This window comes from Phaeodactylum tricornutum, chromosome 29 (assembly GCF_000150955.2).
Source record: "Phaeodactylum tricornutum CCAP 1055/1 chromosome 29, whole genome shotgun sequence".
NCBI classification, from domain to species: domain Eukaryota; phylum Bacillariophyta; class Bacillariophyceae; order Surirellales; family Neidiaceae; genus Phaeodactylum; species Phaeodactylum tricornutum.
The window spans coordinates 215937-237775 of record NC_011697.1 but is presented as its reverse complement, the minus strand read 5'-3'; the positions used below and the strand labels follow the sequence as shown (position 1 = coordinate 237775).

Below are 21839 nucleotides of genomic sequence, written 5' to 3'. Positions count from 1 at the left end.
ATGTGCGGGCAAGCCCAGGTGGGTCGTTTGTTACACTTGATCGACATGCATGGATAATAATCAGTTATTAGTGTGAAATAGTATACATATTCTTGTTACATGTATTGTTCTGATACAGGATATAAGGTCAACCCGAGGGCAGTACGTCTAGAGAAAACCCTTAGTGGTATACGGTTTCTTCCAGGCCCTCTACGCGGATGGGTTGGTTCCGACCGCGACGTCATCTTCGGCACATTCCGGTCGGTCTTGCAGTTGACTCAAAGCCCAGCCGGGTAAATTTTCCGTATCATCCAACCAGGCTTCCTCTTCCGGCGTGGACTGCCGTTGGTGAAGGGCGTTCCGGTGCGGGTAACGCCCGAAGCGTTCCACCACGTCCCGGTGCTCCTGTTCAAAGGTCTCCTGATACCGCCACCAGTCGTGCAAATGCTCCGGTGTGGTTTCTCGTTCGTGCTGCAAAATTTCTGTGACCGCTTCGTGATCAGTCAAAACTTCGGAATGCATAAAGGCGGTGACGAGAAAGGCCACATAGGGCGGATGATACTCTCCCTGGATTGTGCGTGATGCGCTCGCCACTCGCGACGCCCGATAGTCGGTGTGTAACGTCCGGGCAAGTCGCAACGCGGGTTGGTCGTAGGCGTAGGCTTCAGGAGTCCCGCGAAAGGCGTTGCGGGCGAGTTGATCACAGAGAACGAGTTGGGCGACGACGCCGTCAACCTGCTGCGTCCAGGCCGGATCGTTCCGGGCCAATTGGCCGTTTCCGGCAGCCCGGATCGTGTCGGCAAAGTGCGTGGCACAGAGTTGATCGTATTCGCTGCCACCAGCGAACCACAGATCCTTCATGGTTGTGAGGGCGCCGCCGTCGCGTAATTGGGCCTGGACTTGGGCGGGATCGTGACAGTCGAGACCGAAAAAGAAGGAAACGACCGAAGGAATGGTGTGGGGTTCAGCGCAGGCGCGTTGGATGAAGGGCTTTCGGACAAAGTCGACAACCTTCATGGCGGAGACAGTGTGGAGTGGGGAGGTGTGAAAGGTGAGAATATTGAGACACAAGGGTAAAGAGACGAATCGACGTGATCGAACAGGCGCAACGGTGGGCATGGTGGTGGTGGTTAGTTGTATGTGTGCGCAAATGGTGTCGGCTTTTTGTCGGGCAGATTTTTTGAATACCGCACCCCAACGTGTTCCAAAGAGGAATTCTTGGGGGTTCCAAAACCCTTGAGAAGCACAGGCTATCTATCACACTGACAGTTATGGTTACTGCTAGTTACCAACCAGTGTACCAACCATACCTCTACCAACAATAGTAAGGACAGAAACCTTCTGTCCGTCCTCCGTATAAGTGAGCACATTCACCAATCTCACAACTAAAGTGCGTCACGTTCCGCGCACCCCACGCCACCTCGACATCTTTCCAGCGAGCTGGTCCGGCGACGGACGTGGCGACACGTAACAGGAGACATTTCGCCAATGACCTTGTGTACCGTTTTGGAGTCATTCTGCCGATTCCGTACCCTTTCATCCGGGGGTGGGCAATCGTACGAATTGAATTCCATTTATTGGCTCGTACGAGATAGAGAGGCGCCATCGAAACTGCCCGGCGTGGCAATTGGCCGAAAGTATCTCTGGCACGAGAGATTCCATAACAGCTTTGGACATTTGGTTTTTTTCTTCCTCCCAAAGGCTTGGCCACTCCATATACATACTGGATACACACGGTACCGGTCCGGTCCGGTCCGGTACCAATCGCGACTGTACGCAGTATACAAATCACGGCAGTATGTATGGTAGGGCGTACTACTTTACTTACTGTAAGTAAGCATAAAATCTCTCTGTCCGTTGCCGTCGGTCGTGTTCGGCAGGGCAACGAAAATTACCCGAGCCCGAATTTCTTCGACACTTTTATTTTTTCTGCACCACGCCATCGATAGATTGGATCGTTGCGTTGTCCCCCCAAAAGCCTATTCTCACCAGCGAATACACGACCAGTGTTACACCGACAACACTCATAATCACTCACACAATCCTTCTCCAACAACAATCACGTCCACGATCCTTGACTTTCCCGTTTCGCCATGACACTCGTCAGTGCCGTTCCGATTCTCTCCGTGTCCGGCCAATTCCACTCCCGTTTACAGTTGGAGCTGGTGGATTTGACGTTGACCTCAACGTCGCACGGTCCTTTCACGTCCGAAACCGACGACGCTTCGACGTCTTCTACCTTGACGGTCGATCGCGTCGGATCGCACAAGTCGTTGCTCCCGTCGTCATCGTCTTCCGGCAAGCAGGTGCGCTTCGCCCTCCAACACAACGACGCTAGAGACAACGTCCTCTACCCGCGCGAAGACTGCGGCGCCGCTTGGTACACTGCCGCGGACTACCGACACTTCAAGGCCTCCACATTGCAACTCGCCAAGGAAATCGCTCGAGCGGAAGCGGACCACGCCACACCCTTTTCCTACCACGGCGTCCTCCTGCGCGCGTACGAAGTCTGTGTGCACGGTCCCGATCCGAAAGACAACCCGGTGCATCCTTCCCAGATGACGACGCCACCGCCGATCTTGACTCTGTACGAACGACAGCACCTGACCAGATGGGCGAAAAGGACTCCCGCGCGAGTGGGATTGGAACGTTGGAGCTGTCGACCCATTCATCGGGACAAGGCCTTTCGACGACACCAAGTTGTGGACGTTGTTCTGGATTCACAGGAATTGCTACGTTGCCGGCCAGACAACGACAATAATACTTCCATCACCCACGATGCCGACGAACGTCTGCGTCAATTGAGTCTCGGTATTACCCGACCATCCGGATTGTTTGCCCAGTGCCTCGCGCAAGCCCAAGCCAGTGCCGGGGACGAGGGATGAGCAATGAGTCGAGCAGCCCAACACTACCTCTTCCGATCCACGCCTTTCGCGTCACCAAAACCCGTTTAGAATCCGGGCAATCCGATTGCCGACCCCCTACAACTGTACACATACACACGACCTATATACACGCTACCAACGGATCTCTCCATTGCACCCGAATACTCCTCAAACAACTGACTGTACATACCATAACACAAGAGTATTTTATAAAAAGGGCATTTCCGTTTCGTTTCACGGACTGTATCATCTCGGGTAGCAGTTCCACAATGCCATCCCTTGGAATGTATAGCAGCATCTCCCGTACCACTCTTTAGCTAGGCGAGTTCACGAAAGGTTGTTGGTGTCCACCGGTCTCACGCCTCTTCCGGAAACTCCACCACGTCTTCCCCGACGCGCGCCAAAAATCCCGTCGCCCGACCCATACCGGCGTAGTATTCGTCTTCCAGATGGTGTGCCAGTGCCTTGCCCTGCAATAGTGCCTGCACCAACTCCAGTTCCCGTGTTGTGAACTCGCGTTGCAGACCCAGCACGCTCGCCACATCCGTCGCCGTCAACGACTGGAACCGTTGCGATACCTTGGTGGCGGTAGCCGTCCACTTGTTCCATGAAGCCGACCAACCGGCCGAAATTCCGCCGGACGCGCTAGTGTCCGTCGTTTCGTCGGCCAGCAGGTCTCGGGTCGTCTCCATGAGATCGGAGAGCAACGAACCTTCCGCCAGGGGGGATGTCAAGGCGACACCGTCCCGGACCGGACACTTATTGTCGTCCGATTCGCCTTCGACCCAAACCAGTGGCGCCAAATTCGGATTCGTATCGGTCGCGTTGGACGGTTGCGCAATCAACACCGTGGTTCCGCAGTGCTCGTACCCGACCGACGTCACGAGGGCGTTCAGAGTCCGCGGCATACGAGCCACCACGTCTTGGCCGTTCACGATCCGGTAGGCCTGGTCAATGTACTGTTCGCTCTGGAGGGCGGCAAACAAATCGGAAAAGGCGTCGTTACCGACGCGGGGACTGCCGAAATTGTACAAGCGTAACATTTTCGGCCGCGGAGGGTCCGTCGCCTGGGAAGCCTTTTCCCGGGCTTGTTGTCCCATAAAGGTATCGGCCACACCCTTCCACCAAGGCTCCGAGGGCTCCAGCTGGGGTAATCCACGACCGGCGTCGATGCCGTACTGCGCCAAATCGGCCACGAACAGCGTCGCCAAGGCACCCCCGAGTGAATGTCCCGTCACGAGCATATCGTAGTCGGACAAATTGTCGCCCGGCTGGACCGTGGCCAACAGCAATTCCTTAAGACGGCGGGAAATAGAATTCAACGACGACCGGAAACCCTGATGGACTTTGGGAATGAGCGGATCCTTCACGTCGTCTCCTTCAACCCAGGCTTCTTGTACCAAATTCGCGTCGGTAATGAGATCTACGGGAGCGCACGTGCCGCGGAACGACACGACAATCAGTTTCTGATCCAATGAGCGGTAGACGGAACAGGTGGCACCCGTCTTGTCGTGATTGATAAAGAAGCAATGTTCCAAGTCGCTGGTGCCGAGGATCTTTTGTTCCATCGGTTTCAAGGTAGAGTCGGGGTTGCGCAAGGTCTTGTCCTTGTAGCGTTCCAACAGCGTACCCCAATCCACACCGGGCATTCCACCCTTGACCACGTACGTTTGTCGGGAAATTGCCACGTTGGGGGGAATGGGTAGGTAGCGTACCTGGAGTTGGACGCTACCTTGGGGTGTGCCTTCGTAGAAACTGCCGAGGAGTGCCCCGGCGGCCGCTCCTACCGGACCGGCGACGTAGGCACCCGCGGCGGCGGCCGCCAAAACTTGACCGTTCTTGTCCTTTTTGCGGGGTTTGGAGGTCATTTTCAGAACCCCGTCCCAGGTTTTGGCACCGAGTTTGATCTTGGAAGCATCGTCCAACAAATCCAAATTGCCGTTTTGAACTTGATCAATGAGTTCCTGTTTGAGCGATGTGAGCAGTTTTTCCGGCGGCAGCGCGGCTTGGGGGATGAGTTCGGCGAGTCGTTTATAGGTGGATCCAATGGGCGTCCCTGCGCCGGCGAGTTTGTCGTCGTCGAGAATGGTGACGACGAGCCGTGCCGTGGCGGGATCCTGCACGTACAGGTAAAAGGGTTCTTCCGTTTCGGGCCAGACGGCTTGTCCCCCCTTCCCCCACCCACCGGGAATGTGGTACGGGAGGGCTCGACCGGTTTTCCGCACCGCGGCTTGGGACTGTTTCTGGTTGACGTTGGCCCAGGCGGTGGTGGATCGTCCGACGTGTGCGGCGCCACTGAGATCCAGAACGCCCTCGTGGTACTGTTCTTTTTCCAATCGCTGTACGTCTTGTTTCCAGGCTCCTTCCAGTGCCGCGACGAGCACGCAGGCGTCGGCGCCGTTGCCGGATAGCATCCGTTCGGCCGTGTTGCTTTCGTCCTGGGGCAGATTGGTACAGGTCCGTACGCGTACTTCCAAAACCCCCTTGTAGAGTTGACGAGTGTACGCGACACTGCAAAAGGCTACGCGCAGACCTTGACTGCCCTTTTCCCAACGTGAGGAATTGCTGGGCGGTTCGACGTAGGCGTCAAAGGCGAGACCGCCGGCGAACAAGGCCGTGCCGAGTTCGAGATTGCCGCATTGGAGTGTGGATAGGGTCCCACGATCCGGTCGAGCATCGACGACTGTGTCACCGTCGTTCGTATCAGTGTCGGTAACGTCGGGGACGGTATCCGGTGGTGCCTTTACTCCGGATTGTTGTTCTTCCGTAGCGTCGGAGGAGGACGAGGCGAGGCTGGAAGAACCGGGCAGCGTTACGAGTGACGGTCGACCCGCCGCCGTCCAGTGCCGATTTGTCGACGAAGAAAGGGTAAAGGCATGGATGGAGGTCAACCAAAGGGCTACTACGAGTAGCAATGGTAGTGGTAGATTCAGTAGTAGTGGCAAACGCCGGTTCCCGTCCCTACCAGGGCCAAAGCCCGAGCAGCGACAGGGACAGCGCGACACCACTCCCACCCGTCGCCCCAATGACATGCTTGCTGTGAACCGTATGCTGTATTTCAAGTAATTTGTAAGTGGCAAAAAAGGCAAACGGCCAACGAATGATGACCGAATGTGTCGAATGGCCGGCCGACGAAAGTGATGGCATAGTAATCTTTCGACACACCAACCCGTGTCGACCGAACGAACGATATGGGTCGCGTATGGTACGAGCGACACCTTTTACCATCCGGGTCTTGTTCGGAAAGACACGGAGACCATTCGCGTGAAAAGGTAGGGGAGGGTCCGGACCGTGGGGTCCTTCCGTCGCACGCATTTCTCTGACCGTGTCAGTCCGTCGTAGTGCAAGGGCACCGGACTCCATGTCACAGTCCGTAGAACTGTACGAACACTCGAGTACCTGGTAGTAATAGTACTAGTAGGAGTCGTCCCACGCTAGGGAACGCAGCCCCCTCTTCCAAAAGACCCCCCCGAAACGTCTCTCGTGTCCCTTCTAGTGCCACTCTTTCCTTTCGTTATTCCTCGTTTGTCCCTCCTTCCCGGGTAGGTACGTGCTTGCTTCTCATTGGATTACTGTTGTTGTAGTCGTTGTCGTTGTTACCGTTGTTGGCGGTACGGGTGCGGAGCGCCGTTGCGATACCATCCTCTAGTAGAGAGGGGAAAGGCGAGTCTACGGACAAAGCCACAAAACAGCCCTCTGCGCCATGGTCGCCGGCTCTTCCACGACCGTTGGGATCAATTCGTGACGTCACAAGACCGATACATCGTCCCAGAGTAGCATTCCACACCAGTGTCCACTTGGCGAGCCAAGTCTCGTTCGCTTCGTGTCCAACGCCGGATATCATCTGCTCGCCGTCCCTCGATGCCTCGCTGGTAGAGAGAGAGGTGATAGTCTACTGTTACAGCTAGTTGATTGGTTACTGTTTTACAGTTAGTACGTAGTTCATTGGTCAGTGTGAACAAGAACACTCTCTTATTGTTGCTGTGTTGCTCTGTTGGTGTGGTTTTGTGGTACTATCTATTTCGAGTACCGATACTCGATCCAGTGTATCCACGCAGCTACTACTACTCGGTGGTGCCGTTCCAATTCCACCTACCTCCTGGTAGAGACCAGCGTCTCTATATTCTCGTGGATTGTTGTGCCAACACTGACGCCACTCTTTCTTACCCCGACCGTATTTACGCATTCCACAGCTTTTCTATCTTTCTTTCTCTTTTTTACACACCATGGCTTCTCGCGTGGACGAAGAATACGACTACCTTTTCAAGATTGTCTTGATTGGCGATTCCGGGGTCGGCAAGTCCAACTTGCTGTCGCGCTTTACGCGCAACGAGTTTAATCTCGAAAGCAAGTCCACCATTGGCGTAGAGTTCGCCACCAAGAGTATCCAAGCCGAAGGCAAAACCATCAAGGCGCAGATCTGGGACACGGCCGGACAGGAACGTTACCGCGCCATCACCTCGGCCTACTACCGCGGCGCCGTCGGAGCTCTCCTCGTCTACGACATTTCCAAACACGGAACCTTCGAAAACGTCGAGCGCTGGCTCAAGGAACTCCGCGATCACGCCGAAGCAAACATTGTCGTCATGCTCGTCGGCAACAAGTCCGATTTGCGGCATTTGCGGGCCGTCGAAACCGACGAAGCCATGGCCTTTTCCGAACAGCACAACCTCGCCTTTATCGAAACTTCCGCACTCGACGCCAGCGGCGTCGATACCGCCTTTCAGCGAATCCTCACCGAAATTTATCGACTCATGAGTCGACGCAATATGCAAGCGGAAGAAAACGCCAATGCACCCATGAGCGCCGGACACAAAATCTCACTCTCCCAGTCCGGCGACAAGAAAAAAGGATGCTGCGCACAAGTCTAAAGCCAACTCGGCAACGGCGCGTTTTTCTCGTTTTACCCGTACTACTATAGTTGCCCCCTAGGATCCGGATTTGTCGCTCACGACGTCTACTACTTCTACGCTTACGGTACTATCTAGGCGAGTGTGTGTATGGACAGGTACATACGGCGTAGGTGGATCGTTTACTGTTCGTTTTTTTTTGTTCTCTTATTCCTTGTCACTCTCGCACTGGACCTGCATCTTGCTCACCTTGTCTTGGACCGACTGGACCACACGCTGTTCCCGTTCTTCTTCGGCGGAACGATCCAGCCCGATCCAGGCGGGCGGAGTGTGGGTCGGCAACGACGCAATCCAAGACAAAATGTCCTCCCGACGGCTCCCGTCCGGTAGGGTCGGACTGGTCGTCGATCCCTCGACCAAGCGAAAGTCCACGTTGAAAGACGCCGGCACAAAAACAGCGTGCACCAACTCGTCCAGCACCCGTTGGTCCACCTCCGAAGTTACGCGTCCACCAAAGACACCCTTGCACAAAGTGGAACGAATCGCGTCCCAGGGAAGATGTTCGGGATCCGAAGGTGTGCGGTTGTTGCTCTCGTCCAATGAACCGGACGTGGATACCAACGAGTCAATCACGTCCAGACCATGCCACGCATCGGCTTCGGTGAACTCGTACCTTTCCGTCCATCCGTTGGGCACGTACCGCAATCGCTCCTGGATGACGGCGTGCGTCCACCCCAACAACAAGTACATGCGATTGTGAATCATGCTCGACGAGCCCAGACGGTCTTTCGAAAGACTGGAAAAGAACCTCGTCAGCGACGCCTTGACGCCTGTTGGTGCTTCGGCCACCATCAAATCCGAAATTTGCAACAAGGCGGCAGGCAACCGATCGTTCATTTCGCTAGTAATGAAAATTCGAAAGTCCTTGTGGGTTTGGGAACCGAGGGTCTGTAGTCGTTTGACGAATGAATCACGCAACCATTCAATACAAAGATGTACGTTCTTCAGCATCACCCAAGTGCCGCGTTTCGACGCCATTGCCACCATACTTTCGGCTGTTGCGTAGCCCTCCGTACTTCCCATGGCGACACTGAACAGCTCCTTGCCTAAATCACGGGCCATGGCTTCGACTCGGCCACTCACGTCGTGGCCTGGAGCACTGCACAGTAACAGAGGTACCGTTGAGTTAATCTCCGATTCCGTCACCTCGTTGAGATCGTTCAGTGCGCGACCTTGCCAAGGAAAGTCTTCACCGAAAACACCAGTGATGACGGCAATCAAGTCTTCGGACGATTCAGACTGAGCGGAGCCCATGGTTTCATCGTTTTGATAAAACCGAGCCAACAAAATGGAAAAAACAAGTTTGTCGTCTACTTGCAGACTTCGGCCAATGCGAGCAGCAGTTTCCCGAAAAAGAGCCATCTTTAGAGCTCCAATCCGAGCAGCTTCGTCGGCCTCTCTCGATGCACTCTCGTGTTCGAGAATGTGTTCTAAAATCGTCATGAACGCCTTCGCCGGGAACTCGTATAGAAAACTCAGTTCGCGCAAGGCCTCCAACAAAACAAACATTTTTCGACAGACAGCCGCAAAGGGCTCGAAGCGCGCCACAGCCTGATGCACTTGTTTCATGACTTCGGCACTGTGAGAAATTTGTTCCTCGACCTGAGAGCCTTCTTTCATGAGAATTTCCATACCCTCGACCACACGGTCGTCGTCCAAAATACTGCCTTCACAGGCGCTGATCTTGGCAAGCATTTGGTCCTCGAGTTCGCGGAGCTTGACATTTTGTTCACTCTGGAGTTTCAGCAACGTCGCTCGCTGCTCTTCCAGTTCAGGTTTAAGGGATTTCACAAGATGTCTTAAACTTTGACTTTGAAGACTGTCTGGAGTTACAGTAAAGTTCACCAGTGTCACGCGAGAGCAAAGATCAGGCGTTAGCTGCACACCCGGATTCTTTGTACTTAAAATAATTTTGAACTGTGGGCTGTAATCCACCTCTTCCGTGCCAATGCGGACGAGAGTACGTCCACCGGTTCGCTGGATTTCCTTGTTGAGAATAGGATTCAAAATAGGATCAATTCTTTCTACGTTCTCGACTAGAAGCGTAGTTCCAAAACGAACAGCTCCAGCCAACGTTTTCGTGAATGATTTGTCCAAGAAGCTAGTTGTTTGGATTTTCTCGTCCTTATGTTTGTTCATCAAAAAGTCAATTGCATTCCCCGAGGGATCTATGACCAAGGGAAAACGGATTCCGTGATCCAAAATAACACCATTTTCAAGACTAAGCTGGTCACCTGGCAAGCCTTGTGCCTGCCACGTCAAACGCTGGGCTCCCGTGCTCAAAGATTCAACAATACCAAGTTCCTCGCGGAACTCAATGTCGAGACATTCCAAACTCTTCTTCCACCGCGACATCATCATGGAGCGGACTTTAAAGTCAAAGAATCCTTGGTACGTGAGTGTAGCTGCCATCAAAAGCCCGTCACCTACAAGGCTTCGCATGATCGTTTGAAAAGTTTCCGAGCTCTTTGACCATCGTTCGCTTTCGTGACTCAAGCTTGTCATCAGGCTTTCCGCTCGATCAATCTTCATTGTGACGGCTTCCATCTCGGACTTAAGAGCCTCCACGTCGCGAATGAGGCTTGCGTAGTCGGCCTTATAACTTGCGATCGAAGCTTCTAGTTCCTTGACCTCGTCTTCGATCTTGTACTTTTCAGTTTTGATGATATCAGCTTCCTCTTCAAGCTGAGCGACCTCTTCTCGTAGAGGTTGGATATTGTTATAAATAGTGCTGTACTTTATTTGCGACTCCGCCCATTTGTACAATGGTCCGCACGCCTTGCTACTTCGCAACACACTTTCCTCGTTGAGTTCAGAATTCCCGTCTAGGTATTTTTCCTTAACCAACTTGATTTGTTTCGCGGACAAATTGTCAACATCGAAGTTGAGAATACTCGGAATGAAATCGGCCTTAGCAAGCAGTTTTCGGACGTCGGTCCAGTCAACGCTGGTTTCTCCTAACATGATCGCCACGCATTCCAAAGTAAGCTTGACGTTATTTGGAGGTCGGGATAAATTTCGGATCTCATCTAGATCCCGTTTCTTTATGCCACGTACACTTGCTTGCGCGCTACGTAGAGCAGGCTCAGCTTCATCAAGATCCTTTTGAGCTCGATCCTTGCGTTCATTGATTTGCTTCTGCTGCTTTTCGACTTCGACACTCATTCTTTCAGCTTCCTCCTTCCGCTTTTCGGCAATATTTTGGTCGGCAACCATCTGCTGCAGTTTCTCGTTGGCCAGAGTCTCTTTCTTTCGAAGCTCTGCGGTTTTGGTGCCTAGTCCTTGTTTTAGCTCAGCAACATTCTCTTGCGTTTGTTTCAACTTGCTGAGACCAGCATTCACGTGCAGTTGCTCGTCCTCAACTTTCTCGCGTCTTTCGTTGAAACAAGACACGAAATTCTGAATCAAGGCGAGGTAGTCTCGAGGGGAAAGAAAGGTGCGAGTTATGCTGCTGGGCGATGAGGCGATTTCTTCTGCCATCTCCCTAGCAATCTGATGCATATTCACGAGAGCAGCAACAACTGCCTGACGAAGCCCCCCGGTAGAATTATCGTCGAAAGCATCTTCGACACGCTTCATTAGCTCTTCACCTTCGCCAATACCCCACGCACCTCCTTCCGTTTCCGAATCGCCCATATCAAGTCGCGTAGTGAATTCTCTGCCGACTTCGCCCATCGCTTTGCTGCCCCATGTGCCAAACCAATCTACGACGCAACGATTGAACAAAGCGGGACTAGTAGTCGAGCGGTTTTTCCAATCTCCACCACTTGGATTCACCGTAAAGACAACGTGTAGGTTGCGTTGCACAATGCTTGTGAAATGGCGCCACAATTCTTCGTCGCTATCTAGAATCACGCCATCCCGGGCGGCAGTGTCGCGGACGGCACTCATGAGTGCAGTGTAATCATCACCATCGAAAAGCCCTGGGATTTCACCGCTAGCCAGGAGGGCATTAATCGCCTCTATAAAACCGGATGACAGCACGTTCGATTCGTCAAAAATGAAGCAAACCCTCTCGCCGTCTACGCCGACGCGTCTCATGACACCTCGTAAATCTTCATTGAAATCTTCCATCCCATAGCGAGAATGGGCCTTAATCTGGAATATACTGAGACCGTTCATCCAAGAAACAAACTTCGAAAGCACTGTCTTTCCTGCACCTGAGTCGCCCACAAGGAGAAGGTGACCCATTGGCTGGCGCAAGACACGGTCGATTCTTAGAACATGCTCTAACACCTCATCAAAAACAACAAGAGGCACATCGAGCTCTTCTTCGTAAAAGACACGGAGTCTAGCACTCAAAAAGTCCTTGAGTTCGCCGCGTTCAACGCGGCGTGTATCCTTACTGAGCCAAGTAGTATAAAACATGGGACGGGCAAGCGCAATTTCAAAATCTACTCCAGCAAACCACTTTCGCGCAACTTCATCAAGCTTGCTGCTGCACCACTCTTTGTCTTCGACATCTACTAGTCGGTCCGCGAAAAGTCGCAATCCTTCATGGGTCCACACTCGAACAAGCTCCTCCCGTGTTAAACCCTGGTCACTATTGACGACAGATTCGTAGATTGCTCTGACCCATCTGCTCAGTTCCCGAGGGGAATAAAAATATTGAGGCTGCATAGCCGGAGTAAACTTTCTCTGGTTTTCCGTATACAGCTCCACCATTGCCTCGGTCATTGCCTCTGTTTCGCCCTTGAGGTTTGGGAAGAGCTTCATCATTCCCCCGTTAAACGTCCGGTAGATTTGCATTAACGAGTCCTTTGCTGGAAAGTCCACTAGAAGTAATGGAACGTGTCTCATGAATCTACGCGACATTTCAACTCTACCAGCATCTGTTGGAGGGTTGCAGGCACCCACGAACTGGATTCTGTTAGTTTTTACCCAAACATTATCGTTCCTCCAAAATCCTCCATGCTCAACGAGCTGACGCATGAACATGATAACTCGTTGCGTCCCGTAATTATCCTCCTCCGGTAGATTGACTGAAGATATTTGCGTCGATGAGAATCGTTTTTTAAAAAATCACGACGTCCTAGCTGTACACTTACCTTCGTCTGCAAATACGACCAGCCAGCTGGTAGCACCGAAGCTTTCGCCTGGTTCGAGAAAAATGTCCTTTCCTCGACGAACATAGGAGCAGTACTGTGAGAATGTCTTTAGAATGATCTCTGGAGTCGTTCTCGATGAAAAGTTCAAGTTGGCAAGGATCACGCCTTGTATTGATTGCAGGACGTTTACCAGTGTCATTGTCTTACCCGAGCCAGGTGGACCGCACTACGTTTCAACATTGATGATAAGTGTCAGTAAGATCATACTCAAAGGAGAACAGGCCTTTGATTATTTTGCTTTGCACGCAATTAACTCACCAGAATAAGAGGAATGCGACGCGTTAGCCAAGCACCAAGCACATCAGAATGTCGAACCGTGTCTGTCGTCGTAATGACGACATCACTCGCGGCTGCACGATGGCTCTCAATCTCCATCCGAGGCACATTATCGCTCCAAAGTTCATATTCTCCATCGTCAACTCTGACCCTATAGTCGTAGAGAGTGTTGTCTGTTCCGAACGGGATGATGATACCGCTAGTACGGAGAAGCATGTCGCTAAAACTCTTTCGCACGTCCCAAGAGGCGCTTCCACAAAAAGACCACATAAGTGAGTGTAGTAACCACCGCTTGGCAAACTTTTCCATATGCTCCCCCGTTATTGGGAAATCAGGATGATTCTCGTCGTACTCGATTGCGAGTACTATCCCCTGAATCAACAATGCCCGGAAAGTATGCAAAAGTCGATCACTGGTGGGTTCCATTATGTGGCGTTGCTTCAGGGCAAATTCGAGGGCATCGATCACCAGTGACGAAGTTCTCTCGGATATAACTTGGCCCGTGATTTCGTTTAGGAACTCAATTTGCGCTGATGGAACTTGCTGTCCAGCTACTCTGTCGCCCATCAAATCCTCTGTTGCCAGTCGTTGAAGCATATGCTGAAGCGACATTTCGTTCGTGACATTGTCATCACTGAACCAGACCATCCCACACCGTGAAACCGTCGCAGGGGTGGCATGCGCTAGACTGTCAACTTCCAGGATAATGCGTACGTTGTCAGGAATACTCAGCCTTTCACCTGAGGGTAAAGTTAGCATTTTATTGTCGTCGAGAACTGAATTAAGATTCTCGACCCAATTAGCTTGAGACGAAAAGCAAAGAAAGTGAGGCACAGTGACCGAATGCTTCCTTCTTTATGTGATGGGTAAACGAGACTTACGATCAACGTCACCGTCGAAGACAATCCAATGGCGACGATCTGATTCGCCCTTTTGATTGTCGACGATACGTCTCAACAAACTTGTAAATACCCCATCTGTCCACTCTAACGTTGTCCCATCCAGCGACCCGTAAAGACGCTCTTTGCTAATGGCTTTCGGATCAATAATGCTCATTTCTCCTTTCGTCCCATCAAGCTTTTCCAACACTTCCAAAAGGACCTTAAGTGCGGTGGATTTTCCGACACCAACTGGACCGACGACCATCACTCCATGGCGCATCTCAATGACCTGTTTCAATTGGAGGATTTTCTGTAGAAAGCCTTCACCGGGTACAAAACAGCTTCTTTTGCAAACGGAGACAATCTCCTCTCTCGCCTTTGTGTCTTCCATTTTGGCAACATCGGACCCTGGGAAAGTGCTTTCGAGGACTTCTTTGAAGACTACCATGTCTTCAGCAACAAGCTTAGGGAGAACATTGTTACATGCACCAACGATTAAGGCATTTTTCTCCGCAAGTGCTAGGTCCTCGCCGTGAAGATTCCTGCCTTCGATGGCCTGTCGTTTCAATGCTCCAGCGCTTACTAATAAAGTCTTCAAAGCGCGAAGACCGAAATCGTAGTGGCGCTGTTTTGACAGACGGCAATCGCAAAGCATAAAGAGGTCGACTATCTTTCCGGCGAGATGTTCTGCAGTGACAATGCCTTGGCTATAGAGCATGACCTGTGCAATCAGTTTTCGATCCGGAACAACCATAGCAAACGATCGGAAGAGGTTCTTCAAATTATCGGGAAGATTACTACGTCCTTCATAGCCGGGATTCATTGTGATAAAAATGCCAACATTATTGTGTAGACTCACTGGTCGACCGAGTAGCTCGATCTGACTTTTCCGTTCGAGAAGGCCACGCTGAATTGTCAAAATCTGTTGGCTTACAGCACTCAGAATTCTTTCTTCGAGGCGATTGAACTCGTCGAAACACCCCCACGCCCCGACCTGAGAAAGCCCCGCAAGGAGACGACCCATCGCGCTAAAGTCAAACGTCTCATCGCAATTGAAAACGAGAACGAACCGTCCAAGTGCAGCACCCAAAGCTTTGACGCTCTCCGTCTTTCCAGTCCCAGCAGGTCCGAACGGGCTACCACCCATCCGAAAGTGCAGTGCTTGAGTTAGTGTAAGGTAGCACTTGTCTGTCAAAGGCGTTTGGACTAGTCGCTCTCCGATACCAAGATACTCAAACCCATAGTAGAATTTTGCGTTCGAGAGCGAGACAGATAGCTTCTCGGTCACTTTCTCCGCTTTGGGGTCATAATTGTATCGGAGATGATACAACCAACGGAAATCCATAGGGTCGGAGACGCTGTCCTTCATAAGCTGACGAACGACATCTCTTTGTCGAACAAGCTCGGTAATGAGTTGCTCAAACTTCTTACGAGAATCGGCGGGCAGTTCCTCCAATACGGTATTGGCCATCACTTCAAGCTTCCACTCCAGTACACGCAGAACATCAGCTAGAGCAGCATTCGGCTCGGTAGTACCAAGAGCACTGTCGACACCCATACTCCAATTTATTTGTGCAGCAAGAATCATGACTTGCGCTGGAAATTTCGTCGACCACCCTACGAAGCTGACTTCTGTATCTTCGTCTAGCTGAGCACTTGTCGAGTAGACATCTTCTCCGACAGCCTGTTGCAGTAGCAAAGCCAATGTTGTCTGCATACTAATTTCAAGTTCCTTCAACCAACCCTTCACCGTCGTTTCTGCAGTGATATCGATTGGTTTGTGCAACTCAACTATTTCGCCGTCTTTGCTGACCATAGCGTCAAAACGCGTCTTTACATTTTCCGGCACATCACCAGAAGCGCGACGGGCACCGACTATACCAGCAAACATTTTGCCAATATGCGCGAGTACTTTACCGGGCTCGCCTGAATTTCCCATGATCTCCAGCAAATCGTCGTCTCCAAGGAAATAGAAGCGACTGAAATCGCTACGCTGTTTAGCCAAGTATTCGCCTAAAGCCTTTTGAATGACGGTCATGAGATTGCCAAGCCTTTCAAGAGTTCGCTGTAAATTGTCAATGTTAAGAACTTCCATGGCGAATGGTTTGCTTACGATTCGACGCATCAGAGACACAAATTCAGAATCAACGCTCTTGAACCGAGACCACTCGGCAGGAAGCTGCGCTTTGATATCAGAGCTTCCAAAGAGAATTCCTTCAAGATAGACCCATCGACGTTGAACATCCACCCATGCATCGAAGGCAGCGCGCAGCTGAGTCAGCCGATCCTCCCAGAGCTTTCCCTCTTCCTGAAATTCACGGACTGCTCTATAATATGGAGAGCTTTTCATCAACGCAAGGCCCCCGATGTGATCGTCCAAAGTTGCGAAAAGGTCATCCCAGCCTCGTATCAATCGAGTACGGTTCTGAAACAAGACAAGTTCAAGTTCCTGCTTAAGCCAACGGTCGCGCACTTCGCTAAGGAAGACTTCCAGTGCCATTTCACCTTGTGCCACGGTCAAGATCTCGCTGACATCTTTCTTTCGGGTCAGAATACCATTTTCCCACAGTATACCGACAGTCAAGTCTATAAAGGGAACTCGAATACCAAGGCGTTGAAAAATCGTCTTCCAGTGTCTCTCCTTTAACGCTTCGCTTTTCAAATCAGACAAAAGACTATGCCCCTCGATGTAGCCTTTGACTACTGCGTGGAGCTGGGTATAGGCGTCGTACTGACGTATTCGATTCGGAAGTGATCTCATGGATGCGAGTATATCATCTAGCGCACGGCGAATTTTTCGCATGACAGCTGTCGACCATAGCGTATCCTTAATTTCTTCGAGTGAGCGATAAGGTTCCATCATTGCATCCCATACTTCTTTCAGGTCTGTCAACTCTTTGAGACTTTCAACGACCTCATGGCTCTCAGTCGTATGTTCCAAACCAAGGGCATCCTTCGCTCGTCCAAGATTCTCCTGATGAACATGGGCCTTGGTCAAATTGATTTCAAACTTTGAGAGGACTTCGATAGCCTGCGGAGGTGTCACATTACCACGTAGAGGCTTGTCCTGGTTCCAGGTCCCAATCAATCCGGCAAGCTCCTTCGTAGATTTTTTGTCTTCAGCGGACACCCGAGTTTGAAGCAACGGGACCTGCTGTTCCATTGTGCGTGTTCGGCGCTCGAGAATTTGAAGGAGACTATCATAAAGACCTTTTACCACAGTGGTCTCGACCCACTCACTGTGAAATGCATACCGTTGACGCTTGAGAAGCCGCTCGCAGGAATGTAAGATGTCCACATCTTTCCGCCAAAGCTGAGACTTCTGATTAATTTCTTGAATGAAGGTGACACCTAGCACGATGCTTTCAGTGGATGCATTGGTAAGCGTTGTTTCTTCCAATCTGGTCTTGGCGCCATCAATCTTTTCGCGAGTTTCAGAAATACGCTGCGCAAGAATCGATGCGAAGTTTGACTGGAGCTCTTTTTGCCAAGAATCGTATTTTAGATTGATTTGCGATTGCACTTTTCCGTAATCGACGAGGATTGGTCCAAATTCTGCAACTGTCGCCGATGTATCCAAGGTTGCGCGTGCTTCGGAAGCCTCTAAGAGGAGAGCTTGCCATTTTTCAATGTCCGACCCCACAGAGGATGCCACATCCGATACTTGGGTATCCCACAAAGTTTGATACGCCAGCCAGCTTTCTACAAACGCAGATGCTTGCCTAATGTGAGCCTCGATTGCTCCGTAAGCATCCGCAACAAGTTTAGGCGGAAGAAGGTAGACCAAGTTGTCGAAAGTCTCCTCCAAACCAGTGGACGTTTGAGAATTCTTGACAGCGACGCTGTCGAAGACCTCGTAGCGACCACTTTTCGGTCGCGGCAAGCTACAAACCACAGAAAAGTACTCATGTAGCTTGTTCAAGAACATGGCTCGAGCCATTGGTAGCGCTGGCACAGCAGAGATTTCCTGGTTGCGGAGGACAATCTCCAGAGAAACCTTGGTGGTAATCGATTCAGGAAAAGGAATATCTTCGACAACAGCTGTCTCGATCAGCTCCACATGGTCTTCATTGTTGCTCTCTTTTGTCACCTGCAACGTCTGGTTCCATCCCTTCAAGGCAAATTCCAGTCGCTTGGAGAGTACCTTGCCCATCTCGGACGAAATCACCCGAACCCAAGAATCCAAATCGTTGTATCCACTCAAAGACATGTCATCTATCGTCTTTTGTATGCTCGCTAACACTGCACGAAACTTGTCAGTGTTGTAATCAACCTCTTCCAGTAAATTTAATGCAATGTCCACCTTGTCACAAGCTCGAAGCAATTGCTCTACACGATCTTCAAATTTGGAGATAGATGTAGTCAACTGAGCCACCCATTCCGATATTTCCTTACCCTCCCAGCGTACGCGACGCTTCTTGGCTACCTTAGAATTGGACAACTTGACATCAAAGGCCTCCGAGATAGTTTCCCGAATTTCGAGCAATTGTGGCATTACCAACCGTTCCAACTCCGGAGTGACCAGGATACGCACTGATTTGTACGAACGTAGAGCGGTTTTTACCGCTATTGCGTACGGATATCGAGACATGGCCTCGTCCGAGACCATACTCAAAGTCCGCGGAATTTCCTTGCCGAATCCCAGCCATTTCAGATGACGAATTTCTTTGAACAAGAGCTCACTCTTTTCGTCAAAATTGACTTTAGCAGTCAAAACACCGTCCCGGCCTTCTGGTTCCACTATAATTGGGTACGAGTTCATCTTGGATGCGGCCGCTGATGATAAACCCTTCTCCCATTCCGTCACCCAGCCATGAAAAAAGGAACGGGCGTCCAATTTGGACAAGAGCTCATCGCCACTCTTGCGGAGCTGGCGTCCTTCCAGTTGTTGCCCCCAATCAGGGCCTAATACATCACCCATTCGCTCCATCAGAGTTTGAACTTGGCGTTCCATTTGCTTCGCCCAAAGAATTTTACCAGCCACGGGTGGAATGCCTCGAAGTCGAGAAATGCGGGCGGCTGCGGATGACTCGTATTTGAGAGTAAATTTGGACTGTAGCTTTTCAACAGCCAGGGCAACGGTCGCAATCAGCTGGATTTGGAATTCCTTGACAGACGCGCGTACACGTCTTCGAGTCAGGAGCAAATTAAAGCGAGCAAAGACCCGAAACATATCTTCCGCGTCTTGACAGGCCGTCAATTTGTCCCGCAACAACTTTGCTAGACGCTCTTCCATGGCATCCATTTGTAAATCGTATTCTTCTAAAGCACTTTCCAGTGCCTTGGTCCCGCTAGGCGTCAAGTCCAAGACATTGAGCGAGGCAAAGATCTGACGCGGGACTGACTCAACTTGCTGCATAGCTGCTGGCTCTTCTTCCCGCAAAACCTTGTGGACGACGTCACGCAAACGCTCTTGGGATGAACGGAATTGATGAATGGTCTCCAGCCGGTCTTTAAGCTGCAAGTGGTGGATTGACATACCTTCAATTAACTTGTTCAACCCCGTCACTTTGCGGCGACGTCCTTGCTCGAGGATAAAGTCCTTCCATTCCTCGAAACGATCGTCAAATTGAACGAAAACATCGAGGAACGAAAATCTCACTTTGCTTTCATACTCTTTATAATCCATAAAGAGCAGATTCGAAAACTGCTCCTGCAAAATGGCCAATAGCGTGTCCCGTAAGACTAACGTAGTCGCCTGGAGTAATTCAATCGCTCGGGGCAAGCCGTAGAAACGCGACTGGCGCAACTTGCCGTAATGATCAAAAAGACTCTGCACCGCTTCGACGACGCCTTCCACACTGCGGGCCGCTTGCAGCGACGGCAAGGGATAGGGCTTGATAAAGTGGGCCACATCTTGCGTGTAGGATAAAGCCTGTTCCAGTCCAGAGTTGTTCTCCAATGCCAGTACCACCACGAATCGCTTGGCTTCGCGCAAGAGTGCAACCGTAAGTTCTACCGGGGCGGAAGAAAGCTCCGTTTGAATATGCAAGAGTTCGGCCTGCAGCTGGGTCCAGAACGTGAGTTCTTCGGCAGCTGCGTCCGGCAAAAAGGGGGTCGACTTGGGCAGTGTCGTAATCTTGCGAATTTGTACAATCCATCCGTTGACGGTCGCTTGCAAGCTGTTGAGAAACTCGTCATCCTGCAAATAGTTGGCCAAACCGAGTGCTTCCAGATCCATCTTGTCGCCGGTTTTGCGGCTGGCGGCCTGCACCAAAACTTCGTGGGTGTTGAGTACGACGTGGGGCAATCGCGCACTCCGCGAGGTTTGCGACAAGGCCACGTCGAGTTGACGAATCTTGTCCTGCAAGGATGTGGTCCACTCGTCGGGTTCCAGAACAGACTGGACCGTCGGCATGAAGCACTGGCGTGTATACAACTGTAGGGATTGCAGGACCGCCGCCGGCGAGGACAAGGACGATGCTTGATCGTCCTTATCCTCTTCGCCTTCACTTTCCGACGTGGTGGTACCTTCGTCCGTGGGATTCCACAAGGTCATGCATTGAATTTGGGACGCCAAGGTGACGGCTCCGTTATCCGACGACGCTGCCGTTGCCAGAAAGACCAAGGCCCCTTGGGGCACCCGACCCTGCTTGGGCAAGGCCTGCGTTGAAGCTTGCAGCGTCTGCGCCCCGTGGGGCAACCAGACGAACAAACGGGTGGAGGTTTCTGGTATTCCCGACACTCCGTCCTTGTTCAAAAAGCTTTCCAACGGGGCTTCATCCGCCAAGTTTCCCACACCCAAATGAAGCTCACAGGCCAACCTGTCCGAAAATTCAGAGCAAGAATGTCATTGTCAGTGTCAGACGTCGGTTGCCGTTCGTTGTTTCAACAGGGAGCTCGGATGCGCAGGAAAGAATGTGCTGGGTAGGCAGGATGTGATGCAACGTACCGAATGTAATCACGAGGACTGGGAGGACTCATGATGTTTTTTGTTGCGCTGAATATGAAAACCTCGTTGCTGGGTCTGAGCAGCTTTCGATTTCGTTGCCCAAGAGTTCAAGAAAAGTAGTTGAGGATGTGTTGATCAAGGATTCACACTACCAGCAATACTTTTGCGAACGACGATCGGCAAGGACTCGAGAGCACAGGTCCTCCTTCGTACTGGGTAGATTCGCACAAAACACGATCCCGCACCCGTTGCTTGGTCGAAGGAGAGGAGGCACGAAGAGTGTGGTTGTTCCGCCACGGGAGGAGCGACGTTTCTGCGCGAGTGGTTCCGCTAGCTGCATGCGTTGTCGCCTTCTTATCCACACGCAGGCCATGGTCCGGACAAGCTTTGGCCATACAAAAACCCCACCTCCTCGCGGAGATCTCGGCATCCGATGCGCCGTTGGGTTAGTGTGCTATTTGCATTGGTTCCTTGTGTCAATCTTGGTTGTCCGGGAATGCGAATCGTCGTTTCCATGACTCGCTGTCACTGTCGAGACAGTTACCTATTCGACCCTCCTTTCCATTCATCAGTGTGGCATTTTCTCTACGAGACCCCCATCACACACTAAGGACATACAAAACGTCTATACTCACAGTCTCAACAGAACGGATACTATAGCAACAACTGTTACTCTACACGAATTGTTTGGAAAAATTTCCGCCAGTCAGCTAGCTGGCATACGGCGGAGGCGTCCAGACTACACATCCGTAGTCGCCCTTCTTCTTGATCTGGGGCGGACCGTGGCCATCGGTCGAAGGGAAACCATTCTCGCGTACGATTCCAAACGTAGCCTTGGGTATTGTCTGACAGGCATTGCACTGGTAGATTCACACTTTTCTGTAGCTTTTCGTGGATACGCGCCAACA

General features: G+C 51.5%; 5 protein-coding genes across 5 annotated transcripts; 2 read left to right on the top strand and 3 right to left on the bottom strand.

Moving 5' to 3' along the window:
- Positions 1 to 189: 189 nt before the first annotated feature.
- On the bottom strand, positions 190 to 1098 carry PHATRDRAFT_41348 (predicted protein; the record flags this gene model as incomplete). Its single annotated transcript, XM_002185259.1, has 1 exon — positions 190 to 1098. The coding sequence occupies one exon, from the start codon at positions 1096 to 1098 to the stop codon at positions 190 to 192; it is 909 nt and encodes a 302-aa protein (XP_002185295.1).
- Positions 1099 to 1925: 827 nt separating this feature from the next.
- PHATRDRAFT_50398 (predicted protein) lies at positions 1926 to 3091 on the top strand. The gene has a single exon (XM_002185308.1). It carries the CDS (start codon positions 2073 to 2075, stop codon positions 2862 to 2864), a length of 792 nt encoding a protein of 263 aa, XP_002185344.1. The 5' UTR covers positions 1926 to 2072; the 3' UTR covers positions 2865 to 3091.
- A 129-nt stretch (positions 3092 to 3220) lies between these two features.
- On the bottom strand, positions 3221 to 5985 carry PHATRDRAFT_50397 (predicted protein; the record flags this gene model as incomplete). Its single annotated transcript, XM_002185258.1, has 1 exon — positions 3221 to 5985. The coding sequence occupies exon 1, from the start codon at positions 5894 to 5896 to the stop codon at positions 3221 to 3223; it is 2676 nt and encodes an 891-aa protein (XP_002185294.1). The 5' UTR covers positions 5897 to 5985.
- Positions 5986 to 6379: 394 nt separating this feature from the next.
- Positions 6380 to 7815, top strand: Rab11 (predicted protein). Its single transcript, XM_002185307.1, has 2 exons — positions 6380 to 6410; positions 7058 to 7815. Exon 2 carries the CDS (start codon positions 7091 to 7093, stop codon positions 7733 to 7735), a length of 645 nt encoding a protein of 214 aa, XP_002185343.1. The 5' UTR covers positions 6380 to 6410; positions 7058 to 7090; the 3' UTR covers positions 7736 to 7815.
- A 62-nt stretch (positions 7816 to 7877) lies between these two features.
- DHC1 (predicted protein) lies at positions 7878 to 20367 on the bottom strand. The gene is made up of 4 exons (XM_002185257.1): positions 14040 to 20367; positions 13141 to 13961; positions 12823 to 13048; positions 7878 to 12756 (listed from the first exon to the last, which is right to left on the bottom strand). The coding sequence occupies exons 1-4, from the start codon at positions 20218 to 20220 to the stop codon at positions 7922 to 7924; spliced, it is 12063 nt and encodes a 4020-aa protein (XP_002185293.1). The 5' UTR covers positions 20221 to 20367; the 3' UTR covers positions 7878 to 7921.
- Between the last annotated feature and the right edge of the window lie 1472 nt (positions 20368 to 21839).